The sequence below is a fragment of the Bufo bufo genome, chromosome 1, assembly GCF_905171765.1.
Source record: "Bufo bufo chromosome 1, aBufBuf1.1, whole genome shotgun sequence".
NCBI lineage: Eukaryota > Metazoa > Chordata > Amphibia > Anura > Bufonidae > Bufo > Bufo bufo.
This window is the reverse complement of record NC_053389.1, coordinates 593,199,980-593,224,661: the sequence shown is the minus strand read 5'-3', so window position 1 is coordinate 593,224,661 and position 24,682 is coordinate 593,199,980. Positions and strand designations below refer to the sequence as shown.

At 42.5% G+C, this 24,682-nt stretch overlaps 1 protein-coding gene across 1 annotated transcript in view; it reads right to left on the bottom strand.

The window, feature by feature from the left end:
• Positions 1-981: 981 nt before the first annotated feature.
• Positions 982-24,682, bottom strand: part of LOC120985128 — a 54,120-nt gene continuing 30,419 nt past the window's right edge. Inside the window, exons 7-10 of the mRNA XM_040413485.1 lie at positions 20,784-22,326; positions 17,755-17,841; positions 14,746-14,913; positions 982-1,337 (exon numbers count right to left, since the gene is read on the bottom strand). Coding sequence (XP_040269419.1) covers positions 1,022-1,337; positions 14,746-14,913; positions 17,755-17,841; positions 20,784-22,326 — 2,114 coding nt within the window. The 3' untranslated portion in view covers positions 982-1,021. The remainder of the gene's footprint in view (positions 1,338-14,745; positions 14,914-17,754; positions 17,842-20,783; positions 22,327-24,682) is intronic.

The window sequence follows — 24,682 nt, the reverse complement described above, 5'->3', positions numbered from 1 at the left end:
GACTCTGTTTTCCTATGACCAATCAAAAATATATGATATTAATATGATAAAATATTCAGCTCGGCAATCAGACTATGGAAAATAACTTTCCAAGGATTTAGTCCTCTTTTCAAATAATGTCAGATCTTCCATTAACAATATGCATCTTTGCTAAGAGAATAATGGAGGTACTTGACACTATATATTCTCACAGTATGGGGACTCTTGGCTATATACAGAGAGAAATATCTTGTTAATATCACAAGCAGTAAACCCAATATATGTTACGGGGTTAAAGGTTGACAGAGTTCAGATGGGACCAGTTCTCAAGAACTTTCCTAGTAGTCCAAAAAATAATAATCCAAGTTTCTTCTGGTATTGTTTTCTTTTGGAGTTTTTCTTTTGGTCTTGATTGAATGAATCCTCTGCACACAAGTAATTATTCCCCACCTTATCTAAGAATCATCCCCTTCTAGATTATGGATTTCCAATCAGGTAAGGTGGGTGTATTCGCATGCTAATAACACAATGATGTCATATTAACCCTTGACATGGCATAAAACAAATGGTAAAATAATAAATATTGGCCATCTGCCTCCAGATGGCACTGTGGTACTGCAAATGAATATCACAACCTTATACATTAATTCTAAATACCTAATAATACATTCACATGACCTTCTTAACATATTTAATCCCTCAGATGCCGTGGCCAAATATGACCACGGCATCTGGTAGCTCAAAATTCCTATAAGAGAGGCCATTTAATGATTGCTCTTTTAAGTTCCGTATGGGAACTATTAAAATGTGTAAAAGAAAGAAAAAAGTAAAATATTAAAATATATATGAAAATATCAAAAAATGCTAATCAAATCAATCAAATTAAAATCAAATAGTATGCAACAGTAAATGGTGCCATTAGTAAGTACAAATTGTCCCACAAAAAACAAGCCCACATATGTGAATAGAAAAATAAAAACTTATGGCTCTGGGAAGGCTGGGAGTAAAAAATTTAAAATAGCCCAATCCTGAGTTATTATTCTTACTCCTCCTGTGTTTCATGCTTAAGTTCTTCTTTAATAATTTGAATCAGTTTGTCAACGCTCTCCTCTGTGATTTTGGGATGTTTATTGCAGTTCTTCATCTCCAGATCCTTCAGGACAGCGCCAAGCAGGCTGTTAAGATATTCTTGGTGATAGTTTTTTCGTGTCCTGTTCAGTTCAATAATTTTTTCCTCCACAAACTGAAACAGCTCCAAATTCTCTACAATCCGCAGTACAACTTCTAGCTCTTTCTTGTTGTGTTTCAGCTTCTGTATGTTTGTGAGACCTTCATCACCAAAATTATTTCCACACAAACTGAAAGACATCGTTTAGAGATAAAAACATATGTTAATATATAAATTATTACAATTATAGCCTGTGTGAGGCAAAATAAAGCCGTGAACAGTGTTGTAAATACAGTCTTGATCAAAAGTTTAAGACCACTTGAAAAATGGCAAAAAATCATATTTAGCATGGGTGGATCTTAACAAGGTTCCAAGTAGAGCTTCAAAATGCAACAAGAAGAAATGGGAGTGAGACAAAACATTTTTTGAGCATTCAATTTAATAAAAACAACGAATAAACTGAAACAGGCTGTTTTTCAGCTGATCAAAAGTTTAGGACCACACCTCAAAAAAAAAAACTAAACCCCCCCAAAACAGAAATCCAACTTCCAAACATGAACTCAGTAATGAGTAGCTCCACCGTTATTGTTTATCACTTCAAAAATTTGTTTCGGCATGCTTGATGCAAGCGTTTCCATGAGGTGAGTGGGAACATTTCTCCAAGTGGTGAAGACGGCCGCACAAAGGCCATCTACTGTCTGGAACTGTTGTCCATTTTTGTAAACTTCCCTTGCCATCCATCCCCAAAGGTTCTCAATTGGATTTAGATCAGGGGAACACGCAGGATGGGCCAAAAGAGTGATGTTATTCTCCTGGAAGAAGTCACTTGTCCTGCAGGCATTTTGTACTGTAGCATTGTCCTGTTGAAAAACCCAGTCGTTACCACACAGACGAGGGCCCTCAGTCATGAGGAATGCTCTCTGCAACATCTGGACATAGCCAGCGGCCGTTTGACGCCCCTGCACTTCCTGAAGCTCCATTGTTCCACTGAAGGAAAAAGCACCCCAGACCATTATGGCGCCCCCTCCACTGTGGCGGGTAGAAGACATCTCAGGTGGGATCTGCTTGTCATGCCAGTAACGTTGGAAACCATCAGGACCATCAAGGTTAAATTTTTTCTCATCAGAGAATAAAACTTTCTTCCACCTTTGAATGTCCCATGTTTGGTGCTCTCTTGCAAAGTCCAAACGAGCAGTTCTGTGGCGTTCAAGGAGACGAGGTCTTTGAAGACGTTTTTTGTTTTTGAAGCCCTTCAGTCTCAGATGCCGTCTGATAGTTATGGGGCTTCAGTCAGCACCAGTAAGGGCCTTAATTTGGGTCGAGGATCGTCCAGTGTCTTGACGGACAATCAATTGGATCCTCCGGCTCAGTGCTGATGAAATTTTTTGTGGTCTTCCACTTGACTTTTTTGTTCCATAACCCTCAGGTTCATTTAAGAAATTCCAAATGACTGTCTTAGGGCTCTTTCACACTTGCGTTCTTGTCTTCCGGCATAGAGTTCCGTCGTCGGGGCTCTATGCCGGAAGAATCCTGATCAGGATTATCCTAATGCACTCTGAATGGAGAGAAATCCGTTCAGGATGCATCAGGATGTCTTCAGTTCCGGAACGGAACGTTTTTTGGCCGGAGAAAATACCGCAGCATGCTGCGCTTTTTGCTCCAGCCAAAAATCCGGAACACTTGCCGCAAGGCCGGATCCGGAATTAATGCCCATTGAAAGGCATTGATCCGGATCCGGCCTTAAGCTAAACGTCGTTTCGGCGCATTGCCGGAGCCGACATTTAGCTTTTTCTGAATGGTTACCATGGCTGCCAGGACGCTAAAGTCCTGGCAGCCATGGTAAAGTGTAGCGGGGAGCGGGGGAGCAGCATACTTACCGTCCGTGCGGCTCCCGGGGCGCTCCAGAGTGACGTCAGGGCGCCCCAAGCGCATGGATCATGTGATCGCATTGGACACGTCATCCATGCGCATGGGGCGCCCTGACGTCATTCTGGAGCGCCCCGGGAGCCGCACGGACTGTAAGTATACCGCTCCCCCGCTCCCCGCTCCTACTATGGCAACCAGGACTTTAATAGCGTCCTGGGTGCCATAGTAACACTGAACGCATTTTGAAGACGGTTCCGTCTTCAAATGCTTTCAGTACACTTGCGTTTTTCCGGAGTGTAATTCCGGCAAGTGGAGTACATGCCGGATCCGGACAACGCAAGTGTGAAAGAGCCCTTACTGCGTCCCACCTCAGCAGCAATTGCGCGCTGTGAGAGACCCTGCTTATGCAGTTCAACAACCCGACCACGTTCAAAAAGGGAGAGCATTTTTGCCTTTGCCATGCCAACGTGTGACTACCTGGCAGAAAATGACAATAAATCCACATATTTGCACAGATTTGGCCTTTTAAAAGGCATGTGGTCCTAAAATTTGGATTAGCTGAAAAACAGCCTGTTTCAATTTAATCGTTATTTTCAATTAATTGAATGCTCAAAAAATGTTTTGTCTCACTCTCCTTTCTTCTTGTTGCATGTTGAAGCTCTACTTGGAACCTTGTTAAGATCCAACAATGTAAAATATGATTTTTTGCCATTTTTCAAGTGGTCTTAAACTTTTGACCAGGACTGTATAGAGGTTTCAATCTTAGGTCAGCAATACGAATTCAATAGCTGTCGGCAGAATAATCATTCATCCGACAGCTATGTCTCCCGACTCCCTCCTGGCTCCCTCATACAGGGCCGCTGATAGGCCAGTACAGCTGGCCCAGTTGTACCGGGCCCGGCTGGCAGGGGGGCCCGGGCTGCCGACTCCCGAGCCATTTTAATTTTTTTGCTGTCAGTGGGCTGGCTCCAGTAACAGCAGGCAGTGTGGGGGCGGCGCTCACTCACTGACGTCACACGCCTGCTCCTCCCACTAGGCGGCGCAGGCGCGTGACGTCAGTGAGTGAGCGCTGCCGCCCGCACTTGTTACTGGAGGCTGGAGGGTGGAGGGAGGAGGCAGGAGCTGAATGTAAGGTAGTATTTTAGTAAAGAGATGAGCGCTGTGCCTGTGCTAAAATTAAAGTTACTGTCTGCAGCCTGCACGGCTGCACCGATTTATTAATGTATACTACTGTGAGTGGCGGGGGGGGATCTCCATAACAGTGCCATCCACAGAGCCCCTCCATAACAGTGCCATCCACAGATCCCCTCCATAACAGTGCCATTCACAGATCCCCTCCATAACAGCGCCATTCACAGACGACCCCCCATAAGTGTCATCCACAGACCCCCCCCCCCCCCATAAGTGTCATCCACAGACCCCCCCCCATAAGTGTCATCCACAGATCCCCCCATAAGTGTCATCCACAGATCCCCCCATAAGTGTCATCCACATTACTTATGTTTTTTTGGATAATAAAACTTATAACTGGCTGGAGAAAAATAAATATCACTTGTAGACAAATCTGCATGTTGTTTCAAGGCGGCGTCTGGGGAGGGGCCAAGGGCGGGGCCAGGGATGTGGCTGAAGGAGGGATCAGGGGGTGGAGCTGAAGGGGGCCCCGTCATGTATGCTGTACGGGGCCCCATGATTTCTATCAGCGGCCCTGCCCTCATACAAATACTAGTTCAGCCGAATCTGTGTATGTAACCCTTTGCTGACCCCGGAGCCATAATTTTTTTATTTTTCCGTTCACATCTTCAAGACAATGCAGGCCAGTTTACCTTGAGGAACTTCCAAAATCAAAGCATTGAGTATACATTATATTTCCAATCCAGACATGTTAAAGGGGTTGTCCGGGTTCGGTGATTATTAGTAAATAGGCTGCTTTTCACTAACAGCCTACATATATGTGGGTTCTACCTTTATTTCTTTATTCTGATGCCCCCATTCCTCAGACTGGATTTGCGGACCGGAAGTGTTATTTTTGTTCAGCTGGTGACGTACCGGACTCCTTACTGGTGTGCTAAGCCTCATCTTCCGCTTAGAGAGCCCGGTGACGTCACCGGCACAGAGAGGCGTTCTGGAGTGCTCAAGGAGGCTGTTTTGTAGGAGGGAACTGGCATCGCTAAAGAACGCCCCTCTGTTACGTCACCGGGCACAGAGGGGCGTTATTCTGGGCTGAAGGAGGTTGATTTGGAGGCAGGGAACGCTGCTGTTTAGCATAGTGCACGCCTCTCATCTGCATGTACACTGCATGAATTCGGTAAGCACGCCTCCCATGTCCTGTAGACACGCCTCCCATGTCCTGTAGACACGCCTCCCATGGTTGGGATCGAGACGTCAATCTACAGAGTCGCACTGCCTTGTAGGACCCATAAGGCAGTGCGGCAGGAAATGACATAGAGGGAGCGCTGCAATGTAAACATTACCGAGCGCAGCTTCGGGGACCCGGAGGAGTGAAAAAAAAAACTGGGAACCTTCAGGGGGACCTTACAGATACATTTAACTGTGAATACTAATGTTAGTTAAAAAGACTGTGATCCCGGACAACTTCTTTAACATTTCCTTTTTTAACTGCAGATTTCTTTCCAAAAGGTGTTTTCTACATCATAGCCTTCCAGTCATCATTCAGCCTTTTAAACATACTTACATAGCATAACAAGTAAAATAGGTAAGCCAGCCTCACATTTGCAACTGGCTATTTAACCCCTTAACACATAATGCCGTACATTTATGGCATTATGCACATTGAATTGTATCAAGCGAGCTGCTGTGCTAAGTCCGCTCCATATGTGGCGGATGTCGTCGGTATAATACAGCAGGCACCTGTCTACAATGACCAGGATGAGCAATGACTCTGAAACCAGTTATTTAACCCCTCAGAGGCCGATCGCAGCATCTGTGAGGTTAGGCAGGAGGATGCAGCTCCCTCTGCCTTCCAATCGGAGACCCTAATCAGTTACCATGACAGCCTGGGGCCTGCTAAAGGTTTACAGGCCTGCCATGGTAAGCTGCCTGCTAAGCTGTGCATAAGGCACAGCTCAGGAGTTAGTATGTCAGAATCTCATTCACCATAATAGATCTCTATTGTGGTGAATGACACAAGAGAGCAAGAGGGGGCTAAAAGTTATCAAGTAAAAAATAAATTTAAAAAAGTGAAAAAAATAAATTAAAAATATTAAGAGGCACATTTATTAAGACCGGTGTTTTAAACACCATTCCTAATAAACCCCTAAGCTGGCGGTGTATGAAAAGGACTTAATCTATACTAATCCCCTCTTTTTTTGCATACGCCATATGTTGGCATCGCTACATAGATTACATCTTTTGCATTTGGACAGGCACTTCCAAAGTGAGTCAGTCAGCTTCCTTGACACTATTTTTAAGGAAGACAACATGGGCTTTCTATCCACTGACCTCTACACCAAACCCACTGATAAGAATTGCCTACTACACTACACAAGTTGCTACCCACTTAAAACTAAAAATTCCTAACCCATATCCCAATTTACTCGCATTAAATCGTATAGTCACCGATCCAGCATCCAAACTTCACAAGATTAGAGATGGCCAGTTCGCAGTGTTCGCCAGCGAACACATGCGATCTGCCATCTTAACTGACAAGTCCGGCGAGGCACAGGTAAGTCCTTACCTGTAAGTATACAGAAAAAAGTGGGTTGCTGGTGGCTCACCTGACCAATACAATGTCTAGGTGCTCTAGGTTTAGACTGATTCACCCAATCAGAGAAGGGGGGTATGCAATAGAAGTGTATAACGAAAACCGGCACTCTACATCTGGTGGTAACGCTTAAAGAGCAATGTAGACAGATAGGATGGTAAAAATATGCTTTTATTGGTTGTCTATATCAATAGTATAGGGGAGGGTTAGGGAATATTAAAAGGGTAATAATAATAATAATAATAAAAATAGAAATAAAAATTGCAAAATGCAGAGGTGGGAGTGCAAAAATGGAGCAATGCGGTGGTCGTATGGTGGTGGTTACCACCTTCAATAGTTCATTACCACTCTAGTGGATAAATGTCCCTTGTCAACAATTCGCAGTAGAAAGTGTGTATAAAATATATAAAATATTGCTGAGGCAAAAACAAATGCAGTGTTTCCCTGTTTAGGGATTGCTGGCCGGACACTGTTAGTGTATAAAAAAGGATGAAAAAGAAAAAAGATGGGGGTAATATACCAGTCGGGTACTGCCCCTGGTGTGGCGTCCCACACACTGAGAAGGGCTGCACCCTGACTGTGGTTTACCTTCTTTGTAAGGTACGAGTGTCCCGGCTGCTGGAGCGTCCTTACTGCGCTCTGTGTTCTGTGATGGCTGTTCTCACCAAAAACAATAAAATCCCCAACTAAAGACTGATACAGTAATACATCAACTGACAAAAATCCTCCAAATAAGAAAGAAAAAGAATAAATGAAGATAGACAATAACTGACACCATTAGATCTCCAATATCAAAACAGTGAAATCCAACTCATGAAACACATCTAATGTCATAGTAGGCTAACAGTATAAGAGACAATCCAAAAAATCGGACCTTATCTGATTCTTAAAAAAATCGGTTCCAAAAAATCGGACGCAATCCAGATCTTCCACAAATCTATTGCATCCAAAAAGATCGGTTTGGTTCGAAAAGACCGCTCTACAAACATCCACGAACTGAACGCAGTGAAGACACGTGAGACGCCATACAAATGACGTCACATCCACGTGGGACGCCGAAGAACCGAAACAGCCATCACAGAACACAGAGCGCAGTAAGGACGCTCCAGCAGCCGGGACACTCGTACCTTACAAAGAAGGTAAACCACAGTCAGGGTGCAGCCCTTCTCAGTGTGTGGGACGCCACACCAGGCGCAGCACCCGACTGGTATATTACCCCCATCTTTTTTCTTTTTCATCCTTTTATATTGCGACCACTAACAGTGTCCGGCCAGCAATCCCTAAACAGGGAAACACTGCATTTGTTTTTGCCTCAGCAATATTTTATATATTTTATACACACTTTCTACTGCGAATTGTTGACAAGGGATATTTATCCACCAGAGTAATAATGAACTATTGAAGGTGGTAACGACCACCGCATTGCTCCATTTTTGCACTCCCACCTCTGCATTTTGCAATTTTTATTTCTATTTTTATTATTATTATTACCCTTTTAATATTCCCTAACCCTCCCCTATACTATTGATATAGACAACCAATAAATGCATATTTTTACCATCCTATCTGACTACATTGCTCTTTAAGCGTTACCACCAGATGTAGAGTGCCGGTTTTCGTTATACACTTCTATTCAAGTCCTTACCTTTGCCTGTGCACGAGCCGGTCTGAAATAAAATGCAGTCTCCGGGAGCAGGCAGTTCCAAGAACAGCCCCCGGAGGCGGGGCGAACACTGCGAACTGGCCATCACTGCACAAGATGAGTGTAAAATTTTGTGTAAGGGGATGTCCACCAACACTACTTTCTAAGGAACTCTCAAGAATCTCAAATCCCAGTAGCCACAGTGACCGACCCACACAAACTAATTGCATCCCTTTCATTCATACCTACCACCCAATAGGACCTATGTTACAACAATCCATCAGGAAACATTGGCCTCTCCTCCATAGAGCCTACCCGGAGATCAAGGAATTCAGAGATTGAATTCTGATGTGCCTTAAAAGATCCAGGAACATTAGGGACTATCTAATTAGAGTTTCTTAGTACTAGGAAAAAGGGCACATTTCCCTAGTTGTACAAATGTCATCAAGGGGAATACATTCTATCATCCTCATACTGGTAAGACATTTTCCATTAAAGATTTTTACACCTGTGATACTTCATTCGTCGTATACTTGATAAAGTGCCCATGTGGTCTGTTGTACATCGGCGAGAAAACCCAACCCATTCGGGATCGCATTTCTAGCCATAAATCCACCATGCAGTGCGAAAAAATTTGGCCCCCAATACCGGATCATTTAAAAAAAAAAAATGGAACACCACAACTCTCAACTTCGATACCAGGTTATCGAACGTGTAGCCCGTCCACGATGGGGTGGGAATCAAATCGAACTTCTTAAAAAACGCAAAGCCTATTGGATCCATACTTTGGACAGCTTAACCCCACGGGGACTTAACCGCGAATATAACATTATGTGTTGATTTGCATCATTGCCTTTGTAATCATGTGATACATTTTTACCTTTTCTCTTTCTTTTAGTTACGGTAAATTGCACCCACTTTCTCAGGTAGTATATGGCAATAGGGTCCTTCTTCCACCCCCCATCTGTTTTCCACTCTTTTTTTCTTTCTACACTGACACACATACATAATTTTTTTTTCTATCCTTTCATCATTATCTTGATTCCTATATCTTCTCTACACTCATTATTAATTTTTCTATTTTTTTTTATTCAATTTAATTTTCATGTTATTATTTTAGCTCGTATTTCCACTTTCTTTGGTTTTTACCTTTTCGTATTGCTCATTACCTACATCCTGAAAGATGAATTGCACATGTTTTCCACATGTGGGTCTCTCTCAAAATATTTGGTTTGTTAGTATCCCAAAAAATAAAAAAATCAGGATGAATTCCATATTGACAGAATTGATTTGCTCATCTCTAGTATATATAGTTATACATCTCTCCTTGTGCTCCATAGATCAATTTTCTACAAAAATTTTTTGGTGGTAGCCTAAAATTCTTCAGTGCTTTTTCATAATAACACTTTTATCTATGGTTACTTAGCAATTTTAGAAGCATTATACTTACCTGCGCTGTCTGTGGCCGGCCGGGCGCTCCTCTGAAAGGTCTGTGCGGCGCATTGCTTATAGCACAGACCTGTCACTTACCAGTAGGAGGAGCGCCCGGCCGGCCACAAACAGCGCAGTTAAGTATAATGCTTCTAAAATTGCTAAGTAACCATGGCAGCCAGGACTGCAGTAGCGTCCCGGTTGCCGTGGTAACCGATCGGAGCCCCAGCGATTAAACTGGGACTCCGATCGGAACTCTCTGCTGCCACCAATGATGGGGGGGTGATTTTAATTAGGGGGGGGAGGGGAGGCCGCACTGGCCACCAATGAATTTAATACTGGGGAGGGAGGGAGGGGGGGCCGCACTGGCCACCAATGAATTTAATACAGGGGAGGGAGGGGGGGGGGGCCGCACTGGCCACCAATGAATTTAATACTGGGGAGGGAGGGGGGCCGCACTGGCCACCAATGAATTTAATACCGGGGAGGGATGGGGGGCCGCACTGGCCACCAATGAATTTAAAACCTGGGAGGCAGGGGGGTCTGGCCCCTGCTGCCTGGCAGCACCTGATCTCTTACAGGGAACTATGATACGCACAATTAACCCCTCAGGTGCGGCACCTGAGGGGTTAATTGTGCTGATCACAGCTCCCTGTAAGAGATTGGGTGCTGCCAGGCAGCAGGGGGCAGTTATGTACACAGTTCTTAGTATATTCTAACTTGAAGCGTCCCCATCACTATGGGAACGCCTCTGTGTTAGAATATACTGTCGGATCTGAGTTTTCACGATCTAACTCAAATCCGATGGTATATTCTAACATAGAGGCGTTCCCATGGTGATGGGGACGCTTCAAGTTAAAATATACCATCGGATTGGAGAAAACTCCGATCCGATGGTATATTAATAGGGACTCCTGACTTTACATTGAAAGTCAATGGGGGACGGATCCGTTTGCAATTGCACCATATTGTGTCAACGTCAAACGGATCCGTCCCCATTGACTTGCATTGTAAGTCAGGACAGATCCGTTTGGCTCCGCACGGCCAGGCGGACACCAAAAAGCTGCAAGCTGCGTTTTGGTGTCCGCCTCCAGAGCGGAATGGAGGCGGAACGGAGCCAAACTGATGCATTCTGAACGGATCCTTATCCATTCAGAATGCATTGGGGGATGAACGGATCAGTTCGGGGCCGCTTGTGAGAGCCCTCAAACGGATCTCACAAGCGGAATCCAAAACGCAAGTGTTAAGTAGCCTTAAAGGGGTTCTCCGTGAATTTAGAAAATGAAAATACTTAAATATTACTTTATTGTAAATATATTCCCATATACCTTTCATTATTTATAATGGCTCATTTTGTTTAGGTGAGCAATCATTAGGAGAAACAAAATGGCCACCATCGTATTAATACACACAAAACCTGTCCTAATCATACAGGAGGACATGTTACTTCCGAGCACTGAGGTAAAGAGCCGCCTCATCTTCCTCTCCTACTTGTCAGGGGTTATGATCCTGAATACAGATTTTAAGAACTTTAACTGAATCTCTGTGGGAATGGAGTCCATGAGGAGACATGAAGTACAGAGAGGACAGACTGTGGTAATGGAGACTGTATACAAGTGCAGCTGACCGTTATCCACATCACCCTCCTCTCTGTACTTCATGACTCCTCATGAACTCCATTTCTACAGAGATTTAGCTGAAGATCATATTAAACTGTATTCAGGATCATAGAGGAAGATGAGGCAGCTCTTTGGATCACTGCTCTGAAGTAACATGTCCTCCTGTGTGATTAGGACAGGTTTTCTGTGTACTAATAGGACGGCAGCCATTTTATTTCTCCTAATGATTGTTCCCTAGACAGAACTAGCCAACTAATGATAGGAATTTAGGAATGTATTTATAATAAAGTAATATTTAAGTATTTTCATTTACCTAATTCCCGGAGAACCCCTTCAATTCATTTCAAACTGTAATGACTATTACTACAATGTTAGATTGACTTCATTTGAGAAGAGATATTATATATATATATAATCTTAGATGCACACATTTAACATCTAATTTAGTGCAATCTTTAAAGCAGTTTGCATTTTTATTAGATTTCATTCTGTTTTCAGTTTTTATTACATGCCCAGAAAAAATTTGGATGCTGCATTATTCATCTCATCAATTGTAGGTCAAGTTCAATCCACATCTGTTACAACAATGGAACATGACAGACCTGTCAAATTGGTTATAGCATGACATCTAGTGTTAAACAGGGGTTAGACTTTGGTACGTTGGTTTTAGCCCAAACTGCGCTGGAGTTAGATGCAACAAACTTATCAAGTTCTAGCATAAATGATAGTAAATCTGTTGGGCTGTGCACATTTCTTCTGCTAAATCACACACACTTTTCATAATGCGGCCAGAGTGATGGAAAATGGCCAAAAATCGCTAATTTTTGTGTGGATGAGATCTGTGCCAAAATTTTGAAACATTTGAATGACTGTTTTGTGACATATACTGTAGCCATTAATAAGCCTCCTTCTATGTTTTCTAAAAAGTATAAAGATCCTAGGATAACTTTTTTAAATGCATTTGTCTGGCAACTACCATAACATTACTGAAATGTAACTAATATACCATAAGTTGCTTTTATCCTTAATCACTTCTCATGTACCGTATTTTCCGGCGTATAACACGACTGGGCGTATAAGACGACCCCCAACTTTTCCATTTAAAATATAGGGTTTGGGCTATACTCGACGTATAAGAATACCCCTAAATGCCCAGCCCTCCCTGTCTTCAAGACGATCTTCTCCAGTCCAGGGAACTGACTGGGATCTGTGGATGGCACTGTTATGAGGAGGGGGATCTGTGAATGGCACTGCTATGGGGGGGGGGGGGGCAGTGGATGACACTATATAGCATCTTATGCCATATATGTGTCATCCACAGATCCACCCCATGACAGTGTTATCCACAGATCCCCCTCCCTACAACAGTGTCATCCACAGATCCCTCCTAAACAGTGCCATCCACAGATCCCCCTCCCCATAACAGTGCCATCCACAGATCCCCCTCCCCATAACAGTGCCATCCACAGATCCCCCCCATGACAGTGCCATCCACAGATCCCCCTCCCCATAACAGTGCCATCCACAGATCCCCCTCCCCATAACAGTGCCATCCACAGATCCCCCCTAAACAGTGCCATCCATAGATCCCCCTCCCCATAACAGTGCCATCACAGATCCCCCTCCCCGACGCTTAGAGGAGTACATTTATAAACTGTAATCCGTAACTTTAACTTTAATCAGTGCTCATCTCTTTACTAGGGTACCTTACTCTCAGCTCCGGTAACAGGCAGTGCGGACAGCGCTCACTCACTGACGTCACGCGCCTGCGCCGCCTAGTGGGAGGAGCATGCATGTGACGTCAGTGAGTGAGCGCCGCCCGCCCTGCCTGTTATCGGAGCTGAGAGTAAGGTACCCTAGTAAAGAGATGAGCGCTGATTAAAGTTAAAGTTACGGATCACAGTTTATAAATGTACTCCTGTGAGCTGCGGGGCCGTGTATATTCTAACCCCCAGGCAAGCATCCCTGTCACCATGGGAACGCCTGGGGGTTAGAATATACCATCAGATTTGAGTATACCCGGCATGTATAAGACGACCCCCAAGTTTTGAAAATAATTTCTAGTGTTAGAAAGTCGTCTTATACGCCGGAAAATACGGTAATCTATTGCAAATAGTATATAGTATAGTGCCTTGAAAAAGTATTCATACCCCAAGTATGTGTGAAGTGAAAAGAAAATGATGTATGGTTTTTGACATTTTTTTATAAATAAAAGTCTGAAAACTACACTACCCCTAAATAAAATCCAGTGTGACCAATTGCCTTCAGAACTCACCTAATTAGTAAACAGAGTCCACCTGTGTATAATGTATTCTCAGTGTAACTACAGCTGTTCTGTGAAAGCCTCAGAGGTTTGTTAGTGAACATTAGTGATTAAATAGCATCATGAAAACCAAGGAAACAGGTCAGGGATAAAGTTGCAGAGAAGTGTAAAGCAGGGTTAGGTTATAAATAAAATATCCCAAGCTCTGAACATCTCACAGAGTTCTGTTCAATCCATCATCTGAAAATAGGAGTATAGCACAACTGCAAACCTACTGTACCAAGACATGGCCACCTAAACTGATAGCACTAATTAGAGAAGCATCCAAGAGGCCCATGGTCACTCTGGATGAGCTGCAGAGATCCAAAGCTTAGGTGGGAGAATCTGTCCACAGGGCAACTTTTAGTCGTGTACTCCACTAATCTGGCCTTTATGTGAGAGTGGCAAGAAGAAAGACACTTTTGAAAGCAAGTCATAAGAATTCCTATTTGCAGTTTGTCACAAGCCATGTAGGGGACTCATAAAACATGTGGAAGAAGGTGCTATGGTCAGATGAGACCAAAGTTAAACTATTTTGCCTAAATGAAAAACGCAATGTTTGCCGGAAATCTAACACCGCACATCACCCTGAACACACAATTTTTTCAGAAGGGACAGGGAAGCTGGTCAGAGTTGATAGGAAGATGGATGAAGCTAAATACAGGGCAAACCTGGAAGAGGCTGCAAAAGTCTTCAGACTGGGGCTGAGGTTTACCTTCCAGCAGGACAACGACCCTAAACATACAGCCAGAGCTACAAAGGAATGGTACAAATGCATGCCTAACTTTCTGGATTTTTGTTTATTCAATTTTGAAAAACATGTATCATTGTCTTTTAATTTCACACGTTTGCTACTTTCTTTTGGTCTATCACATACAATCCCCAAAACATACATTTAAGTTTGTGGGTGTAACATGAAAAAATGTGGAAATGTTCAAGGAGTATGAATACTTTTTTAAGGCACTTTGTATATGACAGAAGAAAAGAGCAGAAATATAGTTAAAAAGACTGGCTTACTGTAGTTCCTCAAGTGAAGTATTTTTCTGTAGGTATTCGACCATCTCATGTGTGCCTTCATCTGTGACATTGTTATCATATAGATATAGACTGATTAGAGTCTTGTTGATTTCTAGAGCTGTCCAAAGATCCTGAGTACCATGGGCACCCAGCTGATTGGTTCCCAAGCTGTGGCAATAAAATGTTATTTAAAGTATGCAACAAGAACATGAGTAAAATGACAGCTGCTATATTAGGGGTGTGGGCTAATTCATAGCAAATATACAGTAAGTTCTCTCCCCCTCTGTACCAGTCTGTTACTAAGATCATGCACATTGTACCTTTATTGTTTTATATTATGCATGCACACACCCCTTTTAGATTAAATAAATGAATGGTGCTTTCAAATTACTAATAATGATCCATAATAAATATTAAATATTTATTTAAAAGCATGAGAAAATTCATGTCTGGATTTTTCAGGCGTCTGTGAAATAAAGGCTATGTAAACCTTCGGGGACAAATTTTTTATGATTGTATTTTACTCATTTAGTGTTAAAAATTTTTTTTTTCAATTGGTCTTTATTAAAAATATTGAGCCGTTCTGGCACAAACGGTTAACAGTTTTTCTAGCTGTGCGGATGGTACTTTCACTTTCTGTCGTCATCTAACAACCCTTATCTAAATTACTAAAAGGTCTAAACACTTCTTTAAGCCACATTCTTATCAGTAATATAAGAACTGAGCTTTAATGAGTGTTTAGAAGGTCAGAGATCAGGAGCCCGTCAGCTCCCTGCCTGACAGAGAAGAGAGAAAATACAGAAGCGTCATACCGACTGGAGAAGAAAAAGTTCAGTCTCCAGAAGTGTCAAAGCTTCTTTACTTTAAGAACTGTGAATCTGTGGAATAGACTTCCTCAGGACGTGGTCACAGCAGGAACAGTGGACAGTTTTAAAAAAGGTTTAGATGAATTCTTAAAAGTGAGGGGGGTGTTTAGACATCAATAGGCATCGCATAGCGGTGCTCGTAGTGAAAAAGCCCACCTCCTGGTGCTCGAAATTGCCTGCCAGCAAAGAAATAAAAGTATAATTTTATCAACAACCGTGGAGCCGACAGGTATTATTTTAAACTGCAGGATCACCCCTACCAGTATATGTGCCTAGTTTAATAGGGGTTATCTGGTAACAGAGCCGCTTTAACAGAATATGTGATGGAAGCCCCTTAACGAAACCTCTAAAGCAGATGTGAACAAAGCCTTACAGAATGATAATTTAAACAAATTGCAGCAAACCTCTGAACTTGAAGGGACCATCTTGATGATTTTTTTCAATATGAGCTACAGTAGTGTTAAGTTCTTTTTAATAATTATATGTATATGTAGTTTTAGATTGTTTTAAATGTATAAATTATATGCAAACATCTATAGTTAAATCCATAGGTAAGACAGCACTACTCACTAAGACTTCTTAGTTAGTCCAGACGGTGACGGTGACGGCAGTGTTGGGGCCTAGCCTGTTGGGCCTCAGGTAACCAACAAGATAAAGAGATGACCGCAGCACTCAATGCCTTCAATGTTACTTCAGTGTTTATCCACCAATCGTGCGACGTTTCGACTCAGTGTGAAATACATTAGTGTGTGACATATCTATACATAAAATTCACAAGTCATGAGGGTCAAGGTCCAGCCCTAAGGGGTCAACTCCACCTCCAACAATGCATCATGTGACATCCAAGTGTAGTTAATATTATACACAGAAGATAATAAAATTAATATATACAATTGTGACTCAGTGGGATTTATCATGAAAAAGATACAGTGCACCAAACGTACCTGAATCATGCTGCTGGAAAATACATTAGGAGGATCGGTTCTATAGGTCTGGCGTGTGGCATTTGTCTGGATGCACTGCACATGCAACCCTTCCAGAAGCAGTCAGAGCGGTACTCCCGCCAAGCAGCTAGTGTGTACTGCGCATGTCGCCCTCCCTCGCGCCCATACACTATAGGGAGATTGTGTTCTGGTTTATCCTAGGCCGGATGTGTTAGCGGTAGGCAAGTATCGGGGAGATCAGGATGTGAATCACTGGGCAGTAGAACGCACACGTCAGTTCACACTTTGTATTTTTTGCAGCTGTCATTTTGAGCCGGGCCATGTTCCGATAACCCATACAATGGTGTGGATTGTCGGGATTACACCATCCAGTGTTTAATAATCTCTTTATTAAGGCACCCCTTTTTTTCTTTTGTTCTCACACAGAATCACTCCAAAATATAATTATTACATGTTAGAATGAAAGCTACTAACCTCCCTATATCTGTAAGTATCTGATCAGCTGTATACACTGACTTTATTACAATGAAATGCGCTCTAATGTAATATATAATTGAAGACAATAGGACCTGGTAGTCTTTAGAACCGAAAACTCTCGCCTCCCGTTTTGCCATACGTTCTGGACGAAACATCCCTGTTGCTAGGTGATGTGACACTGACAGACACGCGCCACCGGAAGCACCTATACTTGCCACGAGTCATGATTGTAAATATTAATTTAATTATCTTCTGTGTATAATATTAACTACACTTGGATGTCACATGATGCATTGTTGGAGGTGGAGTTGACCCCTTAGGGCTGGACCCTGACCCTGATGACTTGCGAATTTTACGTATAGATATGTCACACACTGAAGTAACATTGAAGACATTGAGTGCAGCGGTCATCTCTTCATCTTGTTGCAAACAGCTATACTTACAATATCACTGAGACTTTAAGATATCTAGGAGGGGATTGTATATGTATGTCACTGAAATAGCAAATTACCTCTTAAAAAATAACCTTTAATTGTATTCTTAAAAATCCCACATGAAACAAACAAACAATAAATCCAGATACTATATAGAGACTTAGGACTAATCCAACAAAAGTAGTTATTAAGACTTTTACCACATTAGTGGTTACTCACGATACAGTTGACCTCCATGAGTAGGGCCCAAAATGATCTTTTATTCGTTGAATAAACAGCTATACTTACCAAAGCTTCTCAATAATGCAGTCAGGCTCTTCAAGAATTTCTTTTAAACATTTTCCTGTTTCCTTGGTCAAATGGTTGGAGGAAAGCCTAAAATAAGTAGTATCACTCATCACTTGTTATAGTAGGATGGTATGAGCAGTATGTTAAATGATATGTGAAAGGAAATATTTTATATAACGTCCATTTATAGTGATGAATAAATGGGTATGAATATCTAATGCGATTGTGCCCATATTCATAAACCCATATACATTTGGGATTAGATTTTACAGGCGTTTCATGAGTGTTTAAGACTGATGACTTATCATCAGGATTAGTAATGAGTGAGTGGGATTAGTCCTACTTTGGACGAACCCGATTCGTTCATTCCTATCACTGAATTTCATTAAAATCTCTATCTCCGTACATGCGGTGAAATGTATGGGCTCCAATGAGGCTTTATTAAGATGGACACTGTTGTTATGAGTCTCGTGCATGTGCCCTTACTGTAAGTAGCGTTGCATTCTGAACCCGGAATTTGTTAATATTTGTGGTGCGCGCCACGAATGCGGCAGGCATCTTACTACAGCCTTTTTCTGAGCCAATACATTTTATTTCATGTACTTCTGTTGGTGTCCCTCAAGGCTCTGTCCTGGGTCCCCTATTTTTCTCAATTTGTACATTCAGCCTGGGACAGCTCAGAGTCCCATGGCTTCCAATATTACCTCTATGCTGATGGTACTCAAATCTACCTCTCTAGCCCAGATATCACTTCACTTCTATCTAGAACCCTGGTTTTTCTATCAGCTATAGCTTTATTCTTCTCCATCTGCTTCTTAAAACTCAACCTGGAGATAACAGAATTTGTCATCTTTCCACCATGTCACTCAGCCCTCCTACTACACTTATCCATTACAGGTCAGACGGCCTGGGGATAAGATTTTATTCTGTCATGTCTTTCAAGCCACACATCCAAACCCTTACCACCACCTGCTGCTTCCAATTCAAGAACATCTCTTGGTGGCATACTTGGACAGCACCCTGCCACCCCACATTGAAGATGGACTACTGGGCAACCAAACTGGATTTGTGGCCGCAACTGGCCGAGTGTGCCCTGGAAAAGCTGTCCTGCCTGGCCAGTAGTGTGGCATCGGGAGCGGGTGTTTAGTACGGCGGGGGCCATAGTTACCCCAAGAAGAACTTGTCTGTCCACCCAAAATGAGGAGAGACTGATCTTTGTCAAGATGAATCAGGCGTGGATCAGCCAGGATTTCCAACCACCAATGACTGATGCATCAGACTAGATCATCCATGGTGCCACACCAACACTTAGCCAGAAGAAACCGGTCTCTTTGGTCAATCTGCCTCAGCTACTATTCGGATGCTGCCACCCGCCTGATGCCACAAATCTGATGCCTCCTTCTTTCACCCGCCATCTTCAGCTGGTACTGCTATTGCCACCCACCTCCCCACTTTGTCACCGGGTCACTCTTTGGTCTCCTTATGCTGCTGCCACCTCCACACTATTTCACCTTGCGACTCTGTGGTCTCCTGATGCTGCTGCCACCTTCACACTATGTCACGTTGCCACTCTGTGGTCTCCTGATACTGCTGCCACCTCCATACTATGTCACCTTGCCACTCTGTGGTCTCCTCATGCTGCTGCCACCTCCACACTAAGTCACCTTGCCACTCTGTGGTCTCCTGATGCTGCTGCTACCTCAACACTATGTCACCTTGCCACTCTGTGGCGTCCTGATGCTGCTGCCACCTCCACACTGTCATTGTGCCACTCTAAGGCCTCCTCCTGATGCTGCTGCCACCTACAGACTCTGTCATAGGGCTATTCTGTGGACTTCTCATTCTGTTCTCACCCTTCCCACTTCATGACTGGGCCACTATTTTGCCTGTCGGCCTGGCTGACATCATCATTTATGTGATCCTTCTTCTGATCTGTCAGAAGGAAGCAAAAATGAGATGCACAACGGATCCTGTCTATGTAACAGCTGTAAGGCCTGCATGACACGGTCCCTATTTTGCATCAGAATTGGCTTATTATTTTTATTAGCCAAAAGCAGGAGTGGGTACAAAACACAGAAGAAATGCAAATATTCCATTCACGTGTCATCTCGGTTTTGGATCCACTCTTGAATTACTGACCAAATGCTGACCGAGTGAAGGCGGATGCTCCACAGACAGGATCCGTTTTTTTGGGGTTATTGTTCTGACAGATCAGAGGAAGGGCAAAATAATCAGTGACGTCAACATAAACTTACTGCTGACACCCGCTCCACTCTGTCGGGGGGCTCTACTTGTATAAGCGTTTAATAGAACAGGTTCTGTAGACATCTATGTGGAATCAGCTGCCGACGGTGTAAAAGGAGTGCGCTTCTTCTTGATGCTAACATTGACCTGTAAGGCTGAGTTAACACTTGAGTTATTTGGTCAGTTTTGGCCCTGTGACTGCCCAAATAAGTAAAGTGTGCAGTGATTCAAAGAGCAACGCCTGTCATCTGCGTGTCATACTGACTCACAATATTGTTTCACTACCACAGCAGACTCCCTATGCGTGCGACTGCAAGGCACAGTGTTCTACACTACTATAAAGGCTCTCTGCAGCTAGGAAATAGCAGTTTTTTAACGCGATTCTCAACGCCAATAAATTCGGATCGTACCAATTTTTTTTTTTTTATTCGGCGAACCGGCTGAATTGAATTTGAGAAATTCGCTCAGCTCTACTCTTTACCCATTATATATGCTTCATTCACTTTGTAAGTGACACCTCAACACCTCATAGATCCCATACAGTCACTGTTGGATAGTTGGTGGTAGTCCAGAGGAAAGTGGTGTCCCCTTATTTGCCTGGGCCCCTGAAATATGTACCATCTGGACTGCTATGCTGGTGTATCTGTCAGCAATACAATCCAGTTTGTGGCAAGTAAAGGCATACAATGACTTCTGAAAAGTGATGTCCTTGTACCTCTTTACCAGGATTACTTCACAATTCTGTTACCACCATACCAAACAGATCAACAGACATATTAGCTTACATGACATTTTTGGTCTTCTTAATCATGCTTCTGAGTTGGCGAACAGCTTTGTCTTCAAGAGCACAAAGCCTCAAGTCCAAATTTTCCAATGCAATTCCTTTGAAGCAGTACTCCAAGGCCTGGATGTCTTTAACATTTAGAGGAGTGTTGAAGAGCTCAACATTTTTCATATTAGACATAACTTCTTTTGTGACTTTCTCATCATGTAGTTCAAAAATACAGTGGATGATTTTCAACTTTTCAGAAGGTTTCTTATAATTCTGAAAGCTTTTCTTGAGCCAGTCTGACAGTAACTCTTGTGTTTTATTGTTCATCATGTGGGTTTTATCACATAGACTATCACAGTCTGGATATTTCAGAAGTCTCATAAAGAATCTTATAAAATGATAGAATTTTGCATTGTGCTCATCTGCAATGGATTGTAGCAATGCATTGGTACTGGGTATTGTATTGTTTCCAAACACCCAGAAATCAAGGCACTCTGTTAAGTCTCCTGTACGGTGTGTTTCCCATACACAGTGTGCAGCTGCTAACATGTCTCTCAGCATATTGCACTGGTACTTGTGCTGTGTTTGGCAATTATATAAATTCAGAAATTTTTTCCATGGCTTGATGCGGTTTGGTTTTCCTTTAATAAGGTTTTCATAGGAATCATTTGCCATACTTATAAACATATTTTTCATCTCTCTGCTTTTTCCTATGGAGTTAGTACTCCACTTTAACATTATCTCAGTTAGAATTTTATATGGACTGGAATCTCCATATATTAACAGATTGCTTTCAGCGTTTAAATAACTCATCAGTACAACAAAAGCAGGAGTGTAAGTAATACATGATATTCTTTCATCTTTATTACCCAACTTTTGGTCTTTTGTGGTATTTCTATCATAGATATTCTTAGTCTCTTCTTCAGTAAAGTCCAGAAGAATAAATTCAGAGTTGCATTTCTCCTGTAAGTCAATCAAAGAGTCAAAGCGACAAACCATTAAAACATCTGTATTAGGGACAAGTTGTTTTGTCATGATTTTTTCCAACAAGGTGTATATGTTTAAAGGGGTATTCATGTCATACTCCTGATTTGAGCTTGGGTCCTCATTTCCATGCACAAGGTCATCAAGTTCATCAAAAATAAGAAGTACACCATCCATCGTGAGAATTGAAGAAAGGCCGTTATATATTTTGTCACATATTTCCTTCAGACTCATTATATTACTTTTTATTTTTTTGCAGGATATACGCAAAATACATTTGTACATCTTAATGTGTTCTTGTATCCATTTATTTTGTAGCCATTTGCAGAAGTAGCTCTTTCCTGTCCCTGCATCCCCCACTAGAACCATTCTTCTGGATAAAAACCTCTGTTTTCCTGGTGTAAAAAGGTCTTCTGCATTTATAGCCTCTGACTTGTCTCCTATATATATGTTCTTTGCTCCAGAACACTCAAGGAAACTATGTATATTCACAAATAATCTTCTGTTTTGATCAGAATAATCTTTACGTACACTGGAGGTCAAATGTTTTTTATACTTTTGTAATATACATCCTATGAAATAAAGAATATAGCAGATCTTATTAAATATAATATTCTCAGAAAATGGAAGTCTCCTCAGTTTTCTCACCTATTCAGTGTCATGGGATGCACATATTTAAATTTCTGTGAAAATGGCACAAATGATGTCAAACTCATTTGATATGTCAGACACTTTTCTCATTCTTACGCTGCCTCATACCTGAACTACAGATGTGTCCACCCTTACCTTTACTTGAGTTTGGCTAAGCACTCCAATTTTTCACAAAACAAATTCAACAGAATATCAAAACCTGTTAGCAAAGCACTTCACAGGCCACAGCAGACATCACAACTACTGGGTGGCTATACACATATAGACATCTTGTGACAGAATATCGCAAAATCATGGGGTTTTTTTTTTCAAAGCTGGTCATCTCACATCATACATCATGGAATATGCTGAGCCAAAAGGAAAGCTAAGGAAGGACACATGTAAACATATGCATCAATATATTACGCTAAAAATAAATTTGATCCCTTTTTTTTTTTTAGATCTTTTCCAAGTCAATGTTAAATCTGTCTAAAACATGTACTTTACATTTGGCACATACCATGTACTCTATTATTTTGCTGAAACATCTATTAGATCCTGGCCTTCACTGCCCAATCAGAGAGAAGGCTACATTTTCAACTGTCTGTTGGCAGATACAGGGCTTGTCCAGCCAGGAAAAAATATTGATAAAACAGCTTAGAATATTATAAAATAACATAAAGGAAGTAATACCTTACTGAACCACTCCAGTTCCAACTCTTCCTGGAGGGGGGCTCAACAAGTATCACAACAAGATCATTCTGTCACGGTGGGGAGTGGGGGAAACTCCCCACCGTACAAGGAGGAGGCAACAGGGAATCAACAAGGCCAGGAGGAGGAATAAGGGAGAAGGTCACCTCCTACAGCGTCCCTAATTCTGACCCTGACTCCTAACTGTATGAGCCAAACCAGATGGTAGGAGGGCTCATACTCCAGAACCTCGGGGCCCTACTAAACCACAAAAAATCCCTGAACTAGGAGAAGGGTAAAGACGACCTGTTCCTCCAAAACACGGACGAACAAGAGTCTCCACCGGCCAAGCTGCAAAGAAAGGGGACCGAATACAGCATATGGAATTGGCAGGTAAGCGACGAATACAACACACTTACCTGCCACAGGCACACCAATTGGAACCCGTGCACAAGTGCTGATGTCCACACACATTAAGGACACAGCACATATAGTAACCACACAGGTATCCAGGACACACATAGCTGGTCCCCCCTCTGGGGAAAGAGAGACCCCCTTCCGGAGGATACAACGTAAGACAGGGGAATGTCTTGCAAACATGCTGGACACCAAACACCACCGGACATGTAACACCAAACTAGACATACAAACACCCAGAACATAATCCACTCCAGACAAATAGGGATAGGAAGGGAAGGAAACACTGGGATGACATTGATGACAGCTAGGATGGCCCTCAGATGACAAAGAGCTAGGAGCCAGGTCCTACTCCAACAAAGGCAGGCATCCAACTGATCTCAGTCTCACAGCAACAAAATATAAAGAGACAAGAGACCACACCCAAGCACACACCTTAACCCCAAGCACACCAGGAAGGAAGGAAAAGCCTTAAAGGGAAAGCGCACACACATGCAACAACATGTTGCCGCAGGCAACAGCATGCGTGGCAACCGTGTCACAGTGCACACAACATAGGCCGTGACACTGCCCCCACATGCTACAACAACAACTCGTTGCCGTAATGCGTGGCAACCGTGTCACTGCGCACACAACATAAGCCGTGACACATTCACATCTGTACTCTAAATCATTTTCCGTGGTATCTTACTAGTATCCTGGTTATATACGTTCATCATTTACCTTGTTTTTGACCAGATTGTCTGACTATGCATGTTTGTGAGCTCCTCTTTATACTTTTCTGTTTTCTAACCTTACCTAGTTTGCGTACTTGTAATTTGTTTCTTTGTGCCACTTTGTACTGCATACTTCTTTCTAAAACAGGCTTTTGCTGTATCCTTCGGCACTGCAGTCAACTGGCTACATCAACTTCTGTTGCTTTGACATGGTCTGCCACATTATTTTGTCTCAGTTCCATCAATGTTTCCAAGAGAATTAATTACAGGATAAACTCCATGCACTTAAGTCCCGGGGCCAGCAGAGTACCAAGACCCAACTGTACATGAACTCACAGTTTATATACAGTGCCTTGCAAAAGTATTCACCCCCCCCCCCCCCCGCCCATTGACTTTTTTCGTATTTTGTTACATCCCAGCCTTAAATTCAATGTTTTGTTAATCTGAATTTTATGTGATGGATCAGAACACAATA